We start from the raw sequence: 23199 nt of genomic DNA, 5'->3' as shown, positions 1-23199 counted from the left end.
GAGGCTAGGGCAGTAGTAGAAGATGATGCAAAGTAGAAGAAAACTAAGAAAAACGGGGAAACTAGGAGAATTAAAAGGCCAGACCCATGTCCCAGTTTTCCTTTTTCTAACACTCTTTTGCTGGGTGTTGGTAGGAGAAAAAAGAAGTGTGTCAAGAACAAGAGGTTTTCAAAGAAAATGTACATTTTGAAGGAAATGCACATTTTGAAGAAAATGCTCATTATGAAAACAATATGTGGATTTCAAATTATTTTTGCAGCAAAATAAACTCATAATTTAATTCTATTTTCCATGAACCTCTTGAACTCTGCTCATACATAAGGATAATTCTAAGGGCAGGGAAAAATGTACCTTTTCTCTCTCTGTTTAAGATTCTCTCTCTTTTTTTGGAGAGGTTTTTGCTATAGGGCGTGTGCACTCGCAAGAAAGACAGAGAGACAGAAAGCAAGAAATCACCCCCCCCAGGAGATTGGCCATGCCACAATCCCTTCTCCTCCATTCTCCTCTTGGGATCTTGGGCACACATGCACACGCGCCTGGCATGAGTTTAAGCCACCAAGTCTGGGGCTTGAACCACAGTCAACTACATGGGAGTTCAGTGACATAGCCATTATGATAACTGCTGGTCCCTCTGTTTAAGATTCTGAATAGACATCACTTCTCTGGCTGCCTATGCAACCAATATGTAGTAGACTCACATTAATTCCTGGCTACAAAACAGAAGGCAAGGCAGAGATAGATCCTACTGGGTTGTCGGGAAAGTCATACATTTTTTTTTTTTTGGGAGAGGTTTTTGCTATAGGGCACATGAGCTCGTCAGACAGACAGAGAGAGACATAGAGACAGAAAGCAAGAAATCACCCCCCAAGGGGGATGGTCACGCCGCAATCCCTTCTCCTCCATTCTCCTCTTGGGATCTTGGGCACACACGCACACGCGCCCGGTGTGAGTTTTAAGCCACCGGGTCAGGGACTCAAACTGCAGTCGACTACATGGGAGTCCAGCGACATAGCCATTACGCTAACTGCTGGTTCCCAGTCATGACACATTTTTGCCTATAAAAATGCATCATGACTTTCCTGACAACCTAATAGGTTAAGCATTCCTGACGCACTCTCAGTTCTCATATAACATGAGCCTGATACACAGTTCCTGTGCCAGGGTGTGGTGGCCATGTAACATTACTAGTTATAGACTACTGAGCTAAGAAGGCAGATGGACCACTTGATATAAACTCAGGACCCTGGCATCAATTTGAACTGAAGTTTGAAAACCAATCAGGAAGCCTGGACCTGGTCAAATCAGATGCAGCCATATCACTATACCAGAAACTTTATCTGTAATGTCAACAAAACAGGAGCACAAAAGAAGAGAAAGGCATTAATTATTCTTTGCCCTTATGAGATCCTATAAGGCACGTGAACTACATAGGAAAAATCTGAGAAACTGAGCACTTTTCTATAAGAATAACTTTTGGGCCAAAAGGTGATGTGGTAGATTCCACATGGCTGACTCCATGGTTCAAGTCCCAGAAGCAGTGGCTTGAAAAACATGCCAGGAGCATGTGCATGAATGCACAAAATCCAGAGAGAATGAAGGAGAAGCAGTTGTAGCATGGCCATCCCCTCCAGTGGGTGATTTCTCATCTTCCCCCCCTCTCTCTGCCTCTTCTAAGCACACTCACCCTATAGCAAAAATAAAAAAAAGAAAGAAAAACTTTACTGAATTGAATAATCAAATAAAACTTATAATCGATGGACATTTCATTAACTGTTTTTTTGGGGGGGAGAGATTTTCGCTATAGGGTGCGTGCGCTCGCAGACAGACTGAGAGAGACATAGAGACAGAAAGCAAGAAATCGCCCCCCAGGGGAGATGGTCACGCCGCAATCCCTTCTCCTCCATTCTCCTCTCGGGATCTTAGGCATGCACGCACACGCGCCCGGCGTGAGTTTTAAGCCACCGGGTCCAGGAGGCGAACTGCGGTCGACTACGTGGGAGTCCAGCGACATAGCCATTACACTAACTGCTGGTCCCCTCATTAACTTTTTTTTAACCGCTAATAATCAGGTGGAGACTAGCGAGAAAGATTAATTATAGGCAAAATTAAAAATTAAATATTTTCTGGACATTTAAATTATAATGAGTTAAATAATCTCCAATATATATATTAGTTCAGACAAACAAAAACAATCTGTACTCTACCTGTCTGAAGAGGTTAGGGAAGTCATCTGCATTGTTGACTTTTCTGATTCCTTTCCCACCTCCTCCTTCTGAGGCTTTGATCATTACCGGATATCCAACTTCCTCTGCAGCCTTCAAGAAGAAACAGAAAAAGGGAATAAAGAATAGTATTATCAGAAGAGAAAAAAACCTGACCTTTTCTCCATTAAGAATACAGCCACGCCCAGCCCATAGTATGTTGGTTAAAACAGCTGGATTCAGTCTGACCAACTGTGTGATTTGAATCCTGACCCAGGAGCTTGAAAAACACATGGAGCATATTACACGCAGGCCCAAAATCCCAAGAAGAGAATGGAGAAGGGGCTGCAGTGTGATCATACCTTCCCAGGAAGTGCTTTCTCACTTTCCCTCTCTCTCTCCCTCTGTCTGTCTCTGGCAAACACATGCACACTCTGGCAAAAAGTTTTAAAAAGAAATTGCCTAGTTTGGGACCAGCAGTAAGCATAATGGCTATGTCACTGAACTCCAATGTAGCCGATTGCAGTTCAAGTCCCAGATCCGGTGGCTTAAACTCACGCCAGGCACGTGTGTGTGCCCAAGATCCTGAGAGGAGAAGGGACTGTGGCGTGGCCATCCCCCTGGGGGGTGATTTCTCACTTTCTATCTCTCTGTCTTTCTGGCGAGTGCCCGCGCCCTATAGCAAAAACCTCTCCCCCCAAAAATTGCCTAGTTTAAAAATAAAAAGTGGATATTAGTCATTTAATATGGTTAAATCTAAGATAATCTCATACAGATAAAAAACAAACTACATAAACATGTTTATGTACAAAAATCTACACATCAATATACGCACATATGTAAATGCAAAGAAATAACAGCTACAACATAAAAGAGTGATGATTTATAAAACGAAAATGAGTGGTTATAAACTTTCACTTTTTACTATAAATGTTTCTGTAATGTTAGAATTTCTTTCTTCTAATAAGCAGGTATTCATGTATTACCCATAATTTTCTTTAAAGAGAAAAACATAAATAATTAACTTAATGTAAACTGATAATCTCAATAGATTCCAAACACATACAATTAACTCTCAACAAAGCAGAATTCTCAAGGATCCTGAATTTTTTTCCCACTCAATTTTTTAAGAAAGGTAAAAATAGCAAGATCTCAAAGTATTCGTAAAGTCAATCGGGAACTAATTTTCAGCACAGGCTCCAAATGTGCTTTCCACATTTATAATATTATACAATGATCAAGTGATGATACTAAAGTTCTTTGAAAAAGTAACCAGATCTCAATTAAATAGTAAGCTAGATAAATCAAGAAATAAATATATACTATATGGAATATGAAATACTGTGTAATCATTTGAAGTTATGTGATAGCTTTTATATGTGATAATAAAGAATATATCCAAATTGTATTCTTTTTTTTTCTTTGTAGAGGTTTTTGTCTTTGCTTGTGTGCACGTGCCAGAGAGAGAAAGGGACAGAGACGGTGAGAGGGAAAGTGAGAAATCACCCCCAAGGGGAGATGGTCACATCATAATCCATTATCCTCCATTCTCCTCCCAGGATCTTGGGCATGCACACACGTGTGCTTGGCGTGATTTTTAAGCCACTGAGTCCAGGACTCAAACCATGGTTGACCATGTGGGAGTCCAGTGACATAACCACTATGCGATCTGCTGGATCCCCAAATTGTATTCTTTTTTTTTTTTGAGAGAGAGACTTTTGCTATAAGGTATGTGCACTCACTGGAGAAAGAGTGAGAGATGGAAAGTCAGAAATACCCCCTAGGGGGGATGGCCACGCCGCAATCCCTTCTCCTCCATTCTCCTCTTGGGATCTTGGGCACGCACGCACACGCGCCAGGCTTGTGGTTAAGCCACAGGGTCCAGGACTCGAACTGCGGTCGACTATGTGGGAGTCCAGCAACATAGCCATTACGCTAACTGCTGGTCCCCCGAAGATAGGTCTTTTAAAGACAAATGATAGCTCAGGGCTGCAAGTGGCTTGGTGGTTAAGGAAGCTGGGCTCTCACATGGCTGACCTGGTTCAAGTCCTGGACCCAGCTGCTTCTTTCTTACATTCCCTCTTTCTCTTGCTTGCTCTGTCCCTCTCTAATCAAATTAAAGTTAAATAAAAATAATTCTTAAAAAACAAATGAATAAATGACAGCTCTCGCTGCAGAACATTCATTAAGATTATTTTATAAAAATGTTAATGGGGGGAACCAGCAGTTAGCATAATGTCTATGTCGCTAGACTCCCACGTAGTCGACCGCAGTTCATGTCCTGGACCCGGTGGCTTAAAACCCACGCCGGGTGCATGTGCGTGCGTGCCCAAGATCCTGAGAGGAGAATGGAGGAGAAGGGATTGCGGCGTGACCATCCCCCCTGGGGGGTGATTTCTTGCTTTCTGTCTCTATGTCTCTCTTTGGCGAGCACACGCGCCCTATAGCAAAAAACCTCTCAAAAAAAAAAAAATGTTAATGGGAAAATGTTTATACATAATATTAAGTAGAAAAAAATACCAGAATTGCCAAACAATATATATAGTAAAATCTTAATTTTATAATTATTGTAATACCTATAGGAATCTATTAATAAAAATTATAATTACATGAATTTATGTATCAAAAGGTCTGGAAGAAAATATAAGAATATGTTAGTGGTCATATCTGTGGACAGTGGGTTTATGGCTGCTTTTATCACCATCTATGACTTTCCAAATTTTCTACCAGTAAATTCTATGTTTATAACAAGGAAAAAAAAAGGAATTTTAACAATAATCAATGTAGCTAGTTCCTTATGAAGGGCTTCTACTCTTTTATAAATTATGGCAAATAGAATAAAGCATTAAGTCAATTAGGAATATTAGTTCTCCTTATTAATAAGATTATAGGGGGAGGGAACCAGCAGTTAGCGTAATGGCTATGTTGCTGGATTCCCACGTAGTCGATCGCAGTTTGCGTCCCAGACCCGGTGGCTTAGAACTCACGCCGGGCGCGTGTGCGTGCATGCCAAGATCCCAAGAGGAGAATGGAGGAGAAGGGATTGCGGCGTGACCATCCCCCCTGGGGGGTGATTTCTTGCTTTCTGTCTCTATGTCTCTGTCTGTCTGTCTGGCAGGCGCACGCGCCCTATAGCGAAAACCTCTCAAAAAAAAAGATTACAGGGGGATAGCCCATGGTCTGGTGATTGAGGTGGATGCATCCCACATGACTAACCATATGGTTCAAGTCCTGGAAGCTTGAGAAACACACCTGGCAGGTGCACTAGTATGCCCAAAAATCCCAAACGAAGAGCAAAGTGGAGAGAGATTGCAGCATGACTGTGCCCCATGGGAAGTACTTTCCCTGTCTCTCTCTAATAAGGGCACATGCCCTCTGGCAAATTAAAAAAAAAAAAAAAAAAGGAAGATGACAACTATGACTAGGGGATGCTTAACTTGACATGCAAACAACAGAGAACAATTAGTTAAATATTCACATTCCTCCTGAATTTATAACATCCAAGTCAAACTAAAGCAGTGTATTTTTCTAAAATAGCCTGTCATCATTTACCTGGAGACATAACTGACATTTTGATTAGTTAAAAAGTAAAAGGGGAGGGACCAGTTTGGTGTAATGGCTATGTTTCTGGACTCCCATGTAGTCGACCGTGGTTTGAGTCCCGGACCCAGTGGCTTAAACTCATGCTGGACAGTGTTCATGCGTGCCTAAGATCCCAAGAGGAGAATGGAGGAGAAGGGACTGCAGAGTGGCCATCCCCCCTGGGGGGTGATTTCTCACTTTCTGTCTCTCTGTCTGTCTCTCTCTGTCATTTTGGCAAGCGCACACGCCCTATAGCAAAAACCTCTCTAAAAAAAAAAAAAAAGTAAAAGGGGAACGAACTGGAAGAAAGTATCAGGAAAGAAAAGGTAATGTTGGGGAAAGAATCTAATTTTGCCTGGGTTCATGTTTCTACATGGATGGACAATAATTAGTGAGTAATACCTTCACCCTCTCTTGGCACGCTCCCTCATTCCTCCCCAAGGAAATAAGAATAACTTAGTATGTTTGGTCAGTTTGAAAGGAGGACCTAAACATGTGTAGCTCAGCCTCTTCCCCTTTGGGATCAGCTCACTGCACGGAACATGCACTCTGTCAGCTCAGCCACATTATAAGCTAAATGGTAAACACTGTCTCTGTTAGTAACCAGTCAATAAGTGAGCTTGTTTAACTCTAGTATTAAGTTTACAAGTCTGATTGCTGCTACACACATAAGCCACTTTCACTAACATCTCTACTAATAATAAAGCTGACATTTTTATCTCTGTCTGGGTTCTTGGTTCTGAATTCAACCAAAGGAAATCATGAGTTGTTTGCTGGAGGTACTAACAGATGGTAGTAGCTCCTTAAAACTCTAATTTAACCACTACAAAGGTTTGAATGTGTCCCTCAAAATTTGTGTGTTGAGGGACCAGCAGTTAGTGTAATGGCTATGTCGCTGGACTCCCACGTAGTCGACCACGGTTCGAGTCCCGGACCCGGTGGCTTAAACTCATGCCGGGCACGTGTGCATGCGTGCCCAAGATCCCAAGAGGAGAATGAAGGAGAAAGGATTGTGGCATGGCCATCCCCCCTGGGGGGTGATTTCTCACTTTCTGTCTCTCTGTCTCTCTCTGTCTGTCTGGCGAGCACACGCACCCTATAGCAAAAACCTCTCACACACACACACAAAAAAAATTCATGTGTTGAAATTTGGTTGGGGACCAGCAGTTAGCATAATGGCTATGTCGCTGGACTCCCATGTAGTTGACCGCGGTTCGCGTCCTGGACCCGGTGGCTTAAAACTCACACCAGGCACATGTGTGTGTGTGCCCAAGACCCCGAGAGGAGAATGGAGGAGAAGGAATTGTGGCGTGGTCATCCCCTCTAGGGGGTGATTTCTCACCTTCTGTCTCTCTGTCTCTCTCTGTCTGTCTGGCGAGCACACGCACCCTATAGCAAAAACCTCTTTAAAAAAAAATTTGTTGTATTGTGAAGGTATTAAGATGGTAGATTAGGATTAGATAAGGTCATCAGGGTAGGAGTCCATGATTGATTCCTGGTGGCTTTTTAAAAGAGACCTAGACACATAAATATGCATGCTCCTATTCTCTTGCCAGGTGATGACCTGCACTACCTCTGGACTCCGCAGATAAGACACCACCAGCAAGAATGATCTCACCAGATGTGGTCTCTTGAACTTGGATCTCCAAAACCTCTATTCTTTAAAATCACTGGTTTTGGATATTGTGGTCGTTAGCAACAGAAAAGCTGAGCAGACTAAAAAGAAATCACATAAGAAATATTCTGGGGATTGGCAGTTGGCGAGGTAGTTAAGTCGTGGACTCCCATATGGCCTACAGTAGTTTGAGTCCCATATCTGGTGGCTTGCTTTCTCATTTTCCCTCTCTCTCTTTCTGGTAAAATCTTACAATAATATAATAAATGAAGTTAAATAAATAATTCTTAAAAAATTTTAAAAAAGGAAAGAAATGTTCTGTCTGGATGAGAAGCATGCTTTAAAACACGTTTAAACTGTTTAAATTTAAAAATCACTTCTGGGCCAGCCCAGAAAGGAGGCAGCTTCCACATAGCCAACTGCTGTTTATTCCAGTTTCAGCGTTTTAAAAGACACACCAAGTATGTATGTAAGCATGCCCATTATCCTGACAAGAAGGATAAATAGAGGAGAAGGAATTGTGGGTGACCACGCCCCATCGGGGGGTTGTTTCTCCCTATTTCTCTGTCTGTTCCTGGAGAGCAGATGTGCCCTCTGGCAATTAAAAATAAAATTACTTCCTCACTCTATACTTTATAAACTACACTGATCTTACAACCCTAATGCCAAAACAGGTCTATCTCATGAACCTAGACTCCTAATTACCACATTTGTGATTATAATTGGTCAACTGAAAGGCATCACTTCCTGAAGTCAGTAACCTACCTTCAGCCCATCATCCACATCCTTTACATAACCTTTTTCATATAGTTCCTGGGGAACATTCAAGATACGTCTTGAAAAATCATTTTCCTGCCAGTCCACACGAAGACCTGTAATAGATGATAATGACTTAAGAGTAGCTAAAAGAGCTTCTGCTCTTGCCAATTTTCTGCTAAACTTTCTTTAAAGTGCTATCAATATTTATCCAAAATTGAGAGTAAATGGAAAGAAGGGTGCCATAAAACTCTGATCAGTTCTTGCTGTTAAAAGCATATGGCCATAACATGACTGGCAACTTGGATTCTCAGTCTGGAAAAAGCCAGGCAAGCTAACAGGGAACAACTGATAAAAATGCAAGGACATACAAGATTAAGAAGAAAAAAAGTATGGCAGACTCTCATTGCATTTCAGCAGGCAAAATAGCCTCACTCTGTGTGTTCAGGCCTGCTCCAGGGCCAGAGGTCTGGGAAATGATTCAATCTTTATGAGCCCTTGGAAATGGAAATGGCAGTTTTATTGGCCTCAGCAGAGTCATGATTCCATACTCCCTGAAAGTCCCTGTAGACAGTCACAAGGGAAACACTATAGCCTCTCCACTCAAACAAGAACAAATTCAACCTTTTATTTTAAACTCTTTGACCCAGCAGGTCTGGAAAGAATATTGCAATTTCCCTGGAGAGCCAGAGTAACAGAGGTTCAGATTTGTTTAGTCACAAGACAGTGGTCATTCCTATTTAAAAGATGTTTCAATGTTATATCTGCTCCCAGTGCTTAAATATAAAAAAAAGAGACGTTCATATAGTAATTAGCTATAACAATTCACAGGGCAATCTGCAAGGGATTTGTCAAGGGTAAATTTTTTTTTTTTTTTAATTTTCATTCCTCTGCATGCCTGGTTAAAAGGTTGACACTGCCCTCATTTTCTGTATCAAGGCCAACTAAGCTTGAATGGTATTAAACAGGCAAAGCAAATCATCAATAGATTATGGAGGACATCGAGAAAGTACCAGCAGGTAAACACTTGAATAAGTAGATTTGAGTTTTTCCTAGTGATCCAAGCCACCTCTCAGGTAGTTTCAAAGGCCTAATTCAGCTGGAAGTCTGCCTCTGAGGAAGACTGCAGATGTGAACTCACAGAACCATAAGCATTTTCCAAAATTCTTTCAAATTAAATCCCAAAACCATTCCAGACCGCAGTTCAGCATCTGTGTACGTGGTACTAAATTTACATTCCTAAGACATAATAAAAATCACAGGTGTAGAAAAGGTGACATGGAGGTTAAAGGAGTTGGATCCCACATGGCCAGCTCTGCAGTTCAAGAACTGAACCCAGTGGCTTGAAAATCATGCTAAGTGTATTTGCATGCATGCCCAAAATTCCGAAGGGAGAATGGAGAAAAAGGAATTGCAGAGTGGCCATCCCCTCAAAGGGTGATTACTCACTTTCCCTCTTGCTTTGTCTATCTGCCTCTCTCTCTCTCTGGTGAGTGCACTCACCCAAAAGGGAAAAAAAAAATCACAGGTGCATTAAGTAATGGCACAGGTATCATTTATCAACCAGAATTCCATTTCTTCTCCAATATCATTTTAAAGAAACTGAAGCCCCAAGCCATAGTCCCAAATATCCTACTAAGCATTTCTGCACTTCAAGATACAAACAATAAATAACTTCTTACCACTGCCACTCCAGGGAAGAGTCGGGATACCTGCAGTTTGAGCCACTATGGAAGATGCAATCTTATCCCCCAAAGCCCACATGGCCTGACTTGGAGGACCTAAAAAAAAAAAAAAAAAAAGGAAAAGAACTCTGATGTAACATTATGGGCTCATTTCTGGCACAAATATTTGTCCTGCTTTACTGTTTTTTGTTTGCCTCTTCTTCCTCTAAAATGTGTGGAGGCCACAAATTTGATTATGGGAGCCACTATATTTTGACTTAAATGCAGTAAGCATTGAGTACACAGCGAGAGTTCAATATGTAAATATATCCTAAATTAAATTCCTGACAAATTTAACTAATTTTATCCTCCTTCATGATCCAATTGTACCAGATGAACAGTCTTTAAAACACACACACACACACACACACACACACACACACACACACACACATAATATCCTGAAACAAGAACTGTTAAGTTTTGGGTTCAAGTTGGAAATAATATATCTTTCCTGGTTTTGGAGAAATCAAAGATGAAATTTATCTTCCATAAGGTTAACAGAACATAATCATCATTGTGGAAAGTCTCAGAAACAGAGAGAAAAACACTTTGAGCCATATAACTTCTATTTTTCTCTGCCATAATGAAAGCAGCAAAGTCAGAAGAAAAGCTCTCATCCATTGAAATATAATCTATATGCTTAAACACAAAGGTATCTGGGGTTGGCAGGTGGTGTGGTAGTTAAGGGCGCTGAACTCCCACATAGCCAACCATGGTTTGAGTCCCGGACCTAGAGGCTTTGCTTTCTCGCCTTCCCTCTCTCTCTCTCTCTCTGTGTCTCTCTCTGGAAATATTAAAATTATGTAATAATTTAATAAACAAATAAAATAATAAACAAAATTAAACAAAATAATTTTTAAGACCAAGGTTTATTTTTTTAAAAATAAAATAAAAATAGAGACCAGCAAGTGGTGTGGTGGCTAAGGGTGCTGGACTCTCACATGGACCACCACGGTTGAAGTCGTGGGCCTGGTGGCTTGCTTTCTAACTTACCTTCTCTCTCTCTTTCTCTCACTCTATCCCTTACTGGACAGATTAAAATAAATAAGTAAATAAAGTTAAATAAAACAATTATTTATAAAAAATAAAAAATAAATAAAGGTACCCATTCATACTAATGGATATACTGCTAGGGTATCTTAAGAATTTAATTTTCTTGGGGCCAGCAGGTGACATGGTGGTTGAAGCACTGGACTTCCACATGGCTGACCATGGTTCAAGTCCCAGACCTGGCAGCTTGCTTTCTCACTCCCTCCCCCCATTTCTCTTTCTCACTCTGCGTGTATCTCTCTCTGGTAAAATTAAAATAAACGAATAAGTAAATAAAATTAAATGATTATTTTAAAAAGAAAAAAGAATTTAATTTTCTTCTCTGTAAAGAAAAAAATAATAAAAAACAGATCCTTTCTCCCCATGTTTTCTTAAGATGAGTAACAAAAGTTTTAAAAGTCCAGTATTTTGGAAACCAGAACCTTCTCCATACCTCATGAAAAAGGACCCATGGATAGAAAACACAACTAAGATTAAGGCAGATAAATAGGGCATAGGAAGTGAAGAAGGGAGGAACCAGCAGATGGCGTAATGTTTACGTCACTCAACTTCCACGTAGTCAATGGTTTGAGTCCCGGACCCAGTGGATGCATGTGTGGCATGTGTGTTCAAAATCCCAAGAGGAGCATGGAGAAGGGATTACACCATGGTCATTCCTCCATAGGGGGTGATTTCTCACGTTCTGTCTCTCTGTATCTCCAGCCAGTACATGTGCCCTATAGCAAAAATTTCTCTTAAAAAAAAGAAGAAATGAAGAAGGGAGAAGAAAAATGAAAAAGGGTCAGCCAGTGGCATAGTGGTTAGGGCAGCTGAATCCCATTTGGTGGATGATGTAGTTTGAGTCCCAGACCCAGCGGCTTGGAAAACATGCCAGGCACATATGTATGCATGCTTAAAATCCCAAAAAGAGGATGGAGGAGAAAGGACTGAGGCATGGCCATGCCACCTGAGTCGTGCTTTCTCACTTTCTTTCTCCCTCCCTCCCTCTCTCTAACAAATGCACACACCCTAAAGCAAACTTTAAAAAAAAAAAAAGGGTCTGGTTAAGGTGCTAGACTCCCACATAGCTGACCACAGTATGAGTCCCGGATCTGAGAGCTTACTTTCTCATTTTCCTTTTTTCTCTTTATCTCTCTCTAGTCAACTTCAAATTAAATTAAATTAAATTAAAATGACAGTGAATAACTTTTTTAAAAAAATAAAAGAAATGAAGGTTATTTTGAGAGTTGCTGATTGGCTGAAAAAGGAAAAGAAAAAAAAACAGTAAATGTTACAGCAGAAAAATCATACAATAATGTGGAAGATGAGCAAAACCTACAAAAAACAAAAACACAAAAACAGGAACAGGAGTAGTATGTCAGAAAGTCTTACCCATGAAGGCAATCCCATTTTTCAAGAGAAGTTCTGGGAGCTTGGGATTCTCAGAAGCATGACCCCAGCCGGCCCATACTGCCTGTTACAAAGGAACACAATTTGATTAGTTCTTTTTTTTTGAGAGGTTTTTGCTATAGGGCACGTGTGCTTGCCAGACAGACAGAGACAGACAGAGAGATAGAAAGCGAGAAATCACCCCCCGGGGGGACGGCCACGCCGCAGTCCCTTCTCCATTCTCCTCTTGGGATCTTGGGCAAGCACACACATGCGCCTGGCGTGAGTTTTAAGCCACCGGGTCCGGGACACGAACCACGGTCGACTACATGGGAGTCCAGCGACATAGCCACTACGCTAACTGCTGGTCCCACAATTTGATTAATTCTTAAAATCCCTACCAAAACACCCCTACAAACTGCATTACTCTCTATGAAGGCTGGTCCTATGTCAAGAGGTACAACAGTTCCACAGTAGCCTAATGTTTAAATCAGCACCTATGCTTGCTTGATGGCCAATTCTTTACAGAATAATAGTAAGTAATACACATTGCAAAAGCCCTGAAGAGGTCAAAAGCAGTTGGAATAGATTATTATGATCCAGTAAGCCTTATTCTCTAGAAAATTCAATTTGTTACCTTCAGTTAGTCTCTACAATAGAGCCTTTTCAAAAAAATATGGACTATCTTTCACATACTCAGTTACTTTGGCCAACATAGTCCACCTTTATATTGAAGCTACCCTATCATACAAGCATTACAGTATTACAGTTTTTTCCTCTTTGGACTTTAAGAAACTTATCCTAAACTTCCTAACACAATGACATAGGAAAGAAACAACATATTTCTCTAAAATACCTTCATATTCCATGTTAAAAATAGCCTATAAGAAATGAGTAACTTTTACTTACTTGGGAGAATTCAAAGGAAAGATACACAGAGTAAATTTCTAAAAGACCATTTCAAACCTCTATTTGTATTATTCTTATTTTATTTTTACTCATTCAATTCTTTTCATCTCTCTCTTCCTTATCCTTTTTAGTTATCCCATATAAAGACATTTAAAATTTTTCAGAAAAGACACACTATACGGGACCAGCAGGTGGCGTGGTGGTTAAGGTGCTGGACACTCCCAAATGGCCGACCGCGGTTCCAGTACTGGACCTGGTGGCTTGCTTTATCACTTTCCCTCTCTCTCTCTCTCTCTGTATCTCTGTCTGATCAAATTAAAATAAATGAGTGAATAAATAAAATTAAATAAATACTTAAAAAAAAAAAAAAGAAAAGAAAAGATATACTATATAAAAGTTCTTCCTGGGGCCAACAGATGGCATGGTGGTTAAAGTACTGGATTCCCACATGGCTAAGTGTGGTTCAAGTCCCAGACCTGGATGCTTGAAAAATCACACCAGACATGTGTGCGTGCACACCCAAAAATGCCAGGAGGAGAATGGAAGAGAAAGGACTGCTGTGTGACCATCCCCCATGGGTGATTTCTCACTTTCCCTCTCGCTATCTCTGTCTTTCTCTCGTGAGTACACACACTCGGGCAAAAAACTAAAAAAAGTTCTTCTCTGAATATCCCCTGTGCCTAACTATTAAATGCTGGTTTTAAAGGACATACTGGCATCTCTTACTTGTACTGGTATCCTTTTAGCAATATCAAGAATTAATTCCACATTTGCATAGTTGTTGTTGTTTGGTCCTCCAGGCACTGGCACATAGTGATCCGCCATCTTAATGTATTCTGAAAACAAACAGAATATATGATTTTTTTCCAGAAACATAACTGTATAGCAAAATTATATAAAGAACAAGGACCACCGTAAGTAACCATAAGACAAATGGCATTAATGGGATAATTTCTAGGACCATTTAGCTAGAGGCTGAGTGTTAAATCACAGGCACTAATACAAATTAATACCAAATTTAGGAAGCTCTTATACTGACACAGCAGTTTTCAACATTTCACTGGGTGGAATGTTGCTGAGTAACCTTTCTCAAAGAATCTGACCCCTAATTAGGGTTGATATGCCTGTCAGTTAGTAGCCCAAGAACAATTACTATTCTAAGAAAAAGTTCTAGTCCTGACATCCTTTCCCTTAAATTTGCATTGCACTGGAGAGAAAGTCCTTTTCCTGGTATAGAGCTGTACACAATGGGGAAAGACAACAGAGCTGGGTAAACAGGAAAGGTCAGTAACAGGAGTCTAACAAGTGCCTGAAAGGGTTTAACTGGAGTATTGAAGGAAAAGTATTTGAAAGAAACTTCAGAACGATAACCATTTTCCTTCCTTACATTTTTTCAGTACAGTAGTCGCAGTCACCTGATGTTCTCCTCTGTCTATTCTAGCAAAAACCACTGCAGCAGAGCAACTACTATATGCAGGGGCTATACTAAGTACTTTCCATTTAATTCTCTCAGCAATCCCACATATGATAGATATCATCAGTGTCTCAGTGTACAGAAAATTTACAATTAAATAACCTGCTCAAAGTTCATCTCTACCATCTTCATAGTTTCCTTATACCTAGCTCTTAACTCTAAATGATTTTGAGTCTTCTTTTTTTTTGTAGAGAGGCTTTTGCTACAGGGCATGTGCACTCACCAGAAAGACAGAGAGAAACTGAGAATGGCAGTGAGAAATCACTGCCCAGAGGGGATGGCCACGCTGCAATCCCTTCTCTTCTGTTATTCTCTCGGGATTTTGGGCATGCACACACATGTGCCTGGCATGTTTTTAAGCCATTGGGTCCAGGACTTGAACCACAGTCAACCATGTAGGAGTCCAGAGACGCAGCCATTATGTCATCTGCTGGGGACCAGCTGCATCGCTGGACTCCCATGTAGTCAACTGTGGTTTGAGTCCTGGACTGAATCTCAGGCAGTGACGGTGTGCATGCATGTCCGACGATCCGGAGAGGAGAATGGAGGAGAAGGGATTGCGGCATGGCCATCCCCCCACCCCCAGGGGGTGATTTCTCATTTTCTATCTCTCTCTCTGCCTCTGTCTTTCTGGCGAGCACATACGCCTTTTAGCAAAAACCTCTCCAAAAAAAAACACAATAATTTACACTCAGGGGGGTGGGCAGCAGATGGCATAGCAGTTACATCGCTGGAAATCCACATGGCTGACAGACTCAGTGGCTTGAAATTCAGGCCAAGCGCATATGCGTGAATGCCCAAGTTCCCAGGAAAATGGAGAATACAAGATTGTGGTGTGGCCATTCCCCCTGAGGGGGTGATTTCTCACTTTCCCTCTCACTGTCTCTGTCAAGCACCTGCACCCTAAGGCAAAAACTTCCCTCAAAAAAAAAAAAAAGTTTATACTAGGGGCCAGTTGGTGACACAGTGGCTAGGAAGCTGAACTCCTACATGACCAACTGCAGTCTGAGTCCTGAACCTGGCGATTTCCTTCTCTCTCTCTTTTTCTCTCTCAGGTGAATGCACATGCCATGTGGCAAAGAGAAGAACAATGATAATGGTAAATAAAATTAAACATATAATTTAAAAAAAAAAATTATACTAAAAACATTTTACTAAAAGATACAAGGGCTTTCAGTTTGTCCAAATTTAAGACACGTTTGAGGATAGGAATGTGGCATGAAGACTCTGTTAGGGAAAAAATGAATAAACTTTTTAAAATAAATAAATAAAATAAGTTTGTCTCTGATTATAAAAGAAAAAATATATTAACTATAAAAAATTATGGATAATATATCAAGACATAATAACACTATTTTTTTTTTTTTGAGAGGCGTTTGCTATAGGGCGCATGCGCTTGCCAGACAGACAGAGAGAGACAGAAAGTGAGAAATCACCCCCCAGGGGGCATGGCCATGCCGCAATCCCTTCTCCTCCGTTCTCCTCTCGGGATCTTGGGCACGCATACACACGCGCCCAGTGTGAGTTTTAAGCCACTGAGTCCGGGACGCAAACCACGGTCGACTACATGGGAGTCCAGCGACATAGCCATTATGCTAACTGCTGGTCCCAATAACACTATATTTTAAAAAGTCAAAATCACTTACTGCCCCACCTCAGAGATAATCAGTTGAGGGACCAGCAGGTGGTGTGGTGGTTAAGGCGCTGGATAGTCCCACATGGCCGACCATGGTTTGAGTCCTGGACCTGGTGGCTTGCTTTCTCGTTTCCTCTCTTTCTCTCTCTCTGGTCAAATTAAAATAAATGAATGAATAAATAAAATTTTAAAAAAAGAGAGAGAGATAACCAGTTCACACTTTGGGACATTTCATGAACTTGTAAATTGTTTGTTAATTTAACAATACAGCATCCACAATTTAATAGTATTGTAGATACCTTTCTGTATCATGACACAGAGATATATTTATACTATATATACTGTATATATTTAATATCTTAATGTATGGCTAATATTTTAATAGTCAATCATTCATTTTAATTTACTGATGGAAGTACAGGTTACTAATAATTTGGAAAATATTAACACGCATCTTTGTACTATTGTCCAGTTATATTCTCAGGATATGTTTCTAGGAGTAAAACTACTAAAAAGGTTTTCACATTTTCAGACTGTCACAAGCAATATAGGTACCACATAGCCTATACTCTTACCTATATTAGTTATAAATCTTTTTAATTTTGCTAGTGTTATAAGTTTAAATAAAACTTCTGGTGCTGTCTCAAAGTACGGTGGTTAGTGCTGTGTGTATAAAGCTCGATCCTACATGGCTGACTGCTGTTCAAATCCCAACTCTGGTGGCTTGAAAAACATGCCAGATGTGTATGTATGTCTAAAATCCTGAAAGGGCGCAGAAATGGACAAGAGGATTATAGCATGACAATGCCCCAGTGGGAGTTTCTTTCTCTATAGCGAATGCACATGGGCTCTGGCAATTAAAAAAAAAAAATCTATATATCAATATCATAGTTTGGTTTTGCTTTTCTTTGATTACCATTGACACTGATTTTTGTTTTTCCAGAGGATGTATGCACATGACAGACAAAAAGAGAGAGGGAGAAGGCACCCTCCATAGGGAATTCCCATACATTTTAGGATTTTAGGCATGCATGCACATGCACCTGGCATGTTTCTCAAGTTGCCAGGTCCAGGACTCAAACCATGTGTTTGCCCATGTGAAATCTGGCTGCCTTAACCATGAGGCCATGGTACTGGCCACTGGATCTCTTTTCATACTTTTTTATTATCTTTGTCTCTTCTTTTAGAGACTACCTATTTATGTTCCTTACTCATTTACTATTGTAGGGTGCTTTATCCTTACAAGTAGAAACTCTTCGTTTTACAATCTGTTTTACAAGATTATTATTTGACTTCAACCTTTTTCTTTTTCATTTCCAAATACAAGTTTTTACGTAGTGGTTGCTCTACCTGTGAGGTAGCCCTTCTCTCTTTCCTCTCAAAAGGAAAGAAACTATTCACCCATCTCTCTTCACGTGGCTGCTCCACCCTAGTCTGTTCTGTACACCTACCTTAATAAACTTGTTTCCATTCTCCCTCAAAACAAATTTTTATGTAGTTAAATCCATCCAACTATTTCACTGTGTTTCAGTCTTTTCTGTAGATCAATAGCCCTAGTCAGAAAAGTTACTTTAACTGCTGACCTCCAACCAACAACAGTTCAAAGTTCTATACCAATCAATTTTCTGTTGTCATTACTGTAGACACTAAAGAGAAGAGAAGCCCTGGGAAACAGAAAAGGAAAGTTCCCCCTAATTGTGTAGCCAGCATCTATTACCTTCTAGTCCAGTTTCCATAACCAACCCAGAGACATCTAGGATTTACCTCCAAATAATTGCTGGGAGTGGGTGCAGTGTTGGAGAGAGAGTATTGATGAAACTAGATTGGCCATGAGTTAATAATTATAGTTACTAGATGATAGGAAGGTGGGAAGAGGTTCATTATACCCTACTTTTGTATAGTTTTTTTTTAAATGGGCCAGGTGGTAGTACAGTAATAACACAACCGGACCCACATGAGAAAGGTCCTTTTTTTCCTTTTAAAAAATTATTTATTGGGACCAGCAGTTGGCATAATGGCTATGTCGCTGGACTCCCATGTAGTCGACCGTGGTTCGCATCCCAAACCCGGCGGCTTAAACTCACACCGGGCGTGTGTGTGTGCGTGCCCATGATCCTAAGAGGAGAATGGAGGGGAAGGGATTGCAGCACGGCCATCACCCCTGGAGGGTGATTTCTCGCTTTCTATCTCTCTGTCTCTCTGTCTTTCTGGCGAGCGCACACGCCCTATACCAAAAACCTCTCCAAAAAACAAACAAAAAAAAGATTTATTTAATTTTATTCATTCACTCATTTATTTATTTTAATTTGACTAGAGAGAGACACAGACAGAGAGAGAAAGAGAAAGGGGAAAAGTGAGAAAGCAAGCTACCAGGTCCGGGACTCGAACCATGGTCAGCCATGTGAGAATGTCCAGCGCTTTAACCACCATGCCACCTGTTGGTCCCCAGAAAGGACCTTGATTTATATCCCAGAACTTCCCTGAGCACAGTGGGCATGCTCATGATCTGGGTCAGCTGAGATCAGGGGTAAATCACGATGTGAACTTTGTCTCTCTTTTTGTCACAGGAAAAAAAGAAAGAAAAATTCAGCCACAAAACAAAACCAAAAAACTCTGCCTTGTAAAATGTAAATCCTTTATAATGTCTAACACATACACACAAGCACATATTTATATACACCCCTAAGAAGTTAGCCTGTGCTTTTGAGCATGGAAAACAAGGCTCCCTTGATAAACACTAAGTCATCTCTTGTACTTTAACCAGCTACCTATAATTTCCAGAAAACTACTTGTGTCAAACTTTCATATATTTTCACATGCTATTCTTTCTCTGAAGTACACTTTATTACCCCACATAATTGCTTCACTAACTCTTACTCATTCCTGACTATGAATAATGTCTTAGAAAGCTTGCTCTTAACCTATAGCACATATTTACCCATGGTGTGCACATCTTAATCTTCTGCCTTCATCATTTCTAAGATCTAGAAGGATATATTCAACTTTTTGTAAGACTTACAGGACTTGCATGTTCTAAAAGTATTCTAAACTAAATCTGTCTCCCTACAAAAAACTAAAATAGTTAGATGTCTCACCTTTGTGTTCTCATAGTACCCTGTGCATACTTCTGGTTTTTGTTTAGTTTGTTGTCAGAGATATTTTTGCTATACCTTACATGTGCTTGCTAGCGAGACAGAGAGACAGAAAGTGAGCAATCATCCCCCGGGGCACACTGCAATCCCTGCTCCTCCATTCTCCTATTGGGATTTTGGGCACACACACACACACATGTGCCCAGTGTGAGTTTTAAGCCATCAGGTCCGGGACTTGAATTGTGGTTGACTACATGGGAGTCCAGTGACACAAACATAACCATTATGCCACGTGCTGGTCCTGCATACTTCTGTTTTTGTTTTTGCTTTTCGCTTTTCTTTTTTAACTAGAGGGTATTTGTGCTTGCCAGAGAGACAGAATGAGAGGAATAGGAAAAAGTAATCCCCTCCTGAGAAAATGGCCATGATGCAATCCCTTCCCCTCCATTTCTCCCTCTTTTTCAAACTTTGGGCATGTAAGCCTCATGTGTTTCTTAAGCTGCTGCTGGGTCCAGGACTCAAACCATGGGGTCAGCCATGTGAGATTTGGCCACCTTAACCACCATGCCACAGAGAGAGTTTCCCTGTGCACACTTCCATTACTATACTTATCTGACTATGGGAATTGTTTCCTAGAGCAAGATCACATCTTACTTAACTGTGGAGCTCCATGTTCACTGAGTGAATAAACTGGAGTAACAGGCAGAAAGGGATGGGGAAAAGAAACTACATACAGTAGTTTACATTAATTATACATGATCTCATCTTTATGACTATCCAGTGAAACACACATTATAATTTTCCTTTTACAGGTATAAAAATTGTAGCTCAGCGAGGTAAAAGAGTACATGTAAATCATTTCACATAGTAACATCTGCCTTCCAATAAATGGATGATTTCTCTATTTCTAAATAAGATGACATAATAACCTTTACTCCTTAGAAATAATCTTAATAATATCATTGTCTCAATAGAGAGAGAACATGTAGACCAAAATAGGTGTTTTTTTTTGTTTTTTTTGAGAAGTTTTTGCTATAGGGTGCGTGCGCTTGCCAGACAGACAGAGAGAGACAGACAGAAAGTGAGAACTCATCATCCCCTGCCGGGGGATGGCCACCCTGTAGTCCCTTCTCCTCCGCTCTCCTCTCGGGATCTTGGGCACGCTCGCACATGTGCCCGGCGTGAGTTTTAAGCCACTGGGTCCGGGATATGAATCGCGGTCAACTACATGGGAGTCCAGAGACATAGCCATTACACTAACTGCCGGTCCCCAAGACTAAAATAGGTTTAAAAGAATAGCTCTTTAAAGAGCTAATGCTATCAGTGGTCACTCTATTTTAAGAGAGTATACTACACCAGCCCTGTGACACAGTGGTCAAGCACTGTGCAAAGGAAGCCAGATCCCACATGGTTGACTGGGCTTTGAATCCCAGCCCCAGTGGTAACATGCCAGGCACATGTGCATGCCCAGGATCCTAATCGGCCAGGGAACTGGAGGTAAAAAGGATAGTGGCATGACCACGTTCCTTTGGGAAGTTCTCTCTTTCTTTCCTTCTCTCTGTCTCTATCTCTTTATCTCTCTAACTCTCTTATACAGGTGCATGTGCTCTATGGCATTCAAAACAAAGAGAAAAATTATACTCTAATAATAAAAAACCTGAAAAAGAAAAACTAGCCACATCTTTCATCTATAACAATAGTTTTTACCTATTACTCTAAAAATACAAGACCAACTGAGGAGAGAATATACAGAAGAGCTTACATAGTAAAACCAACTTGGGACTCAAGAGGTCTTCTTTCCTTAGTAGGAAAAAAAAAAAGGATTTAACCCTAAAATTCTCTACAATCCAATATAACTCAAAAGGAAAACAGTATTTCCTTCCAGCCTCTCTACTTATACATGTTAAAGTACACAGCACATCAAGTACTTAACACAGGAAAAGGCATACACTTTAAAGCCCATATCAACACATGGGTTAAGTTTCTACTTAACTTTAGAACACAGGAGTGTGTATTGAAGGTAATGAATAGTTTTACGTCTACAGTGACATTTTTTAAAGATAAATTCTTTTTTAAATATTTTATTTGGAAATACTGGGTTTGCTAAGTTAATATTCTCCCACTTAAAAGTTTTGCTATTCAATGTTTTATGCTTAAATAAATGCTAATAACTCACCTGCATTGGCTTTTAGGTCTTCAGGTGTGACCATGACAACAAATCGAATTGCACGTTCATTTCGAAACATTTCATAAGACCATCTACGGATAGACCGCATGCATTTCACTGCTGCAATGCCATTGTTAGCAATAAGGACCTGGAAGGGTGATGGGAATTGGAGAAATAAGTAGAACAGAAAGGCAATGACAGAAGAAAAGAGATAAGACAATTTTTTATAGATCTTTCACTGAAAAGTTAAAATTTCAATCAGGAATTCTTTTGGGACTGATAGAAACCAGTTCCCCATGATCAAGCAACATTTAAAAATGTTAGTTCAGCAAATATTTTAATATATACCACATAAAGGTGCTTTCTAACTTCATCTCTTGAGAGAAAAAGGTCACAATTACTCAAATCCTATAAGTTTGTGCACTACTCTGCAATACTGCCATACCCATCACTAAGGAACAGAAGAGAACAAACATCAGAGGGGTGCTGTGTGATCAGGTAAGGAACAGGAGAAGACTAAACAGTGTAGTGCCACACACTATTCTCTCTTGTAATATCAATAAAACAAGACACAGTACTCTGAACATGTTTAAAAACTCTGCCATCAATTACTTTCCTCTAAAATCATCAACCCTAAAGCCTTAGAATTATAGAGACAGCCCCAGAAGGAATGGTCACAAGAAGAACAGTAGAAGAATCAATGGATCCTGAGACTTCTTGTAAACACTACTTTCTTCTCCTTACCTATCTTGCAATCACGCCCCTGAGGGTAACACAGGCTAATATAGATACACAATCTACTTTTATTGGAAGACTAATAGAAGGACACTGCTAGAGCAGTACTTTCAGGGCTGGGAATATAGCTCCCTACTCTTTAATCTTTTAATCACTGAAAGCTATTTCAACCAAGTTATCTCTTGGCAAGCTGACATGGTTTAGATAAAAGTGACACAGAATTACTCATAACCTTTCAAAATACCTGAAATCTCTTCAAGCATTTCATGTGGTGTATTTCCTCTCAGCAGCTCAAATACCAGGCAGAAGCCAGTAAGTCACACTGTATCAAAGTGTTTAAGCCTTGTGTTCTGAAGCTCTCTACTTGCATAGCTCTAAATCCAGTGACACAGTATCTCCTTGCCAGCACTTCACCAACTAATCAATTCTCCCTACCCTGTCAGATCAATGCAGCCCCACCCTATAAAACCACAAGGCCTTTCAAAAAAGAACGTTGTGTTTCATCTATTTAATTCGCTATGACTAAATTTCAGTAGCAAGTAATCTACTAAAGAAAACAGAGAAATTATATAACAAGATACAGAAAAAACGATTATACAAAAGAGGCGACCCTTCTGAAAATCTAAATATTAATTTTGAGTAAATATAGACAAAAGATGTAGGCATTAAATCTCAGGTACTTTTGACAAAATAAATTAGCAAGTTACATCTTACCTTTTCAATCACTTTATTTCCCCCGAAGCGAGTAACAAATTCTGCTGGAGAGGCAACAGTGAAATCTCGCTGTGAGTCTATTTTCTTTCGGTCTCGACCCTGCTTTACTAGGTGCAAGCCAGACATGCTGGACCTATGAAAATAGAGAAACCCTGAAAATCTATAGCTGGAAT

The 23199-nt window shown here is 40.2% G+C and overlaps 1 protein-coding gene across 1 annotated transcript in view; it reads right to left on the bottom strand.

The window, feature by feature from the left end:
• Positions 1 to 23199, bottom strand: part of ACACA (acetyl-CoA carboxylase alpha) — a 335657-nt gene that overhangs the window by 204612 nt on the left and 107846 nt on the right. Inside the window, exons 4-10 of the mRNA XM_006154441.3 lie at positions 23027 to 23159; positions 21587 to 21725; positions 13935 to 14044; positions 12303 to 12384; positions 9837 to 9935; positions 8164 to 8270; positions 2205 to 2315 (exon numbers count right to left, since the gene is read on the bottom strand). Coding sequence (XP_006154503.1) covers positions 2205 to 2315; positions 8164 to 8270; positions 9837 to 9935; positions 12303 to 12384; positions 13935 to 14044; positions 21587 to 21725; positions 23027 to 23159 — 781 coding nt within the window. The remainder of the gene's footprint in view (positions 1 to 2204; positions 2316 to 8163; positions 8271 to 9836; positions 9936 to 12302; positions 12385 to 13934; positions 14045 to 21586; positions 21726 to 23026; positions 23160 to 23199) is intronic.

This window comes from Tupaia chinensis, unplaced genomic scaffold (genome assembly GCF_000334495.1).
Source record: "Tupaia chinensis unplaced genomic scaffold, TupChi_1.0 Scaffold000407_4, whole genome shotgun sequence".
Lineage (NCBI taxonomy): Eukaryota > Metazoa > Chordata > Mammalia > Scandentia > Tupaiidae > Tupaia > Tupaia belangeri.
Note: the sequence above shows the minus strand (reverse complement) of the source record. Positions and strands in the feature narration are given on the sequence as shown.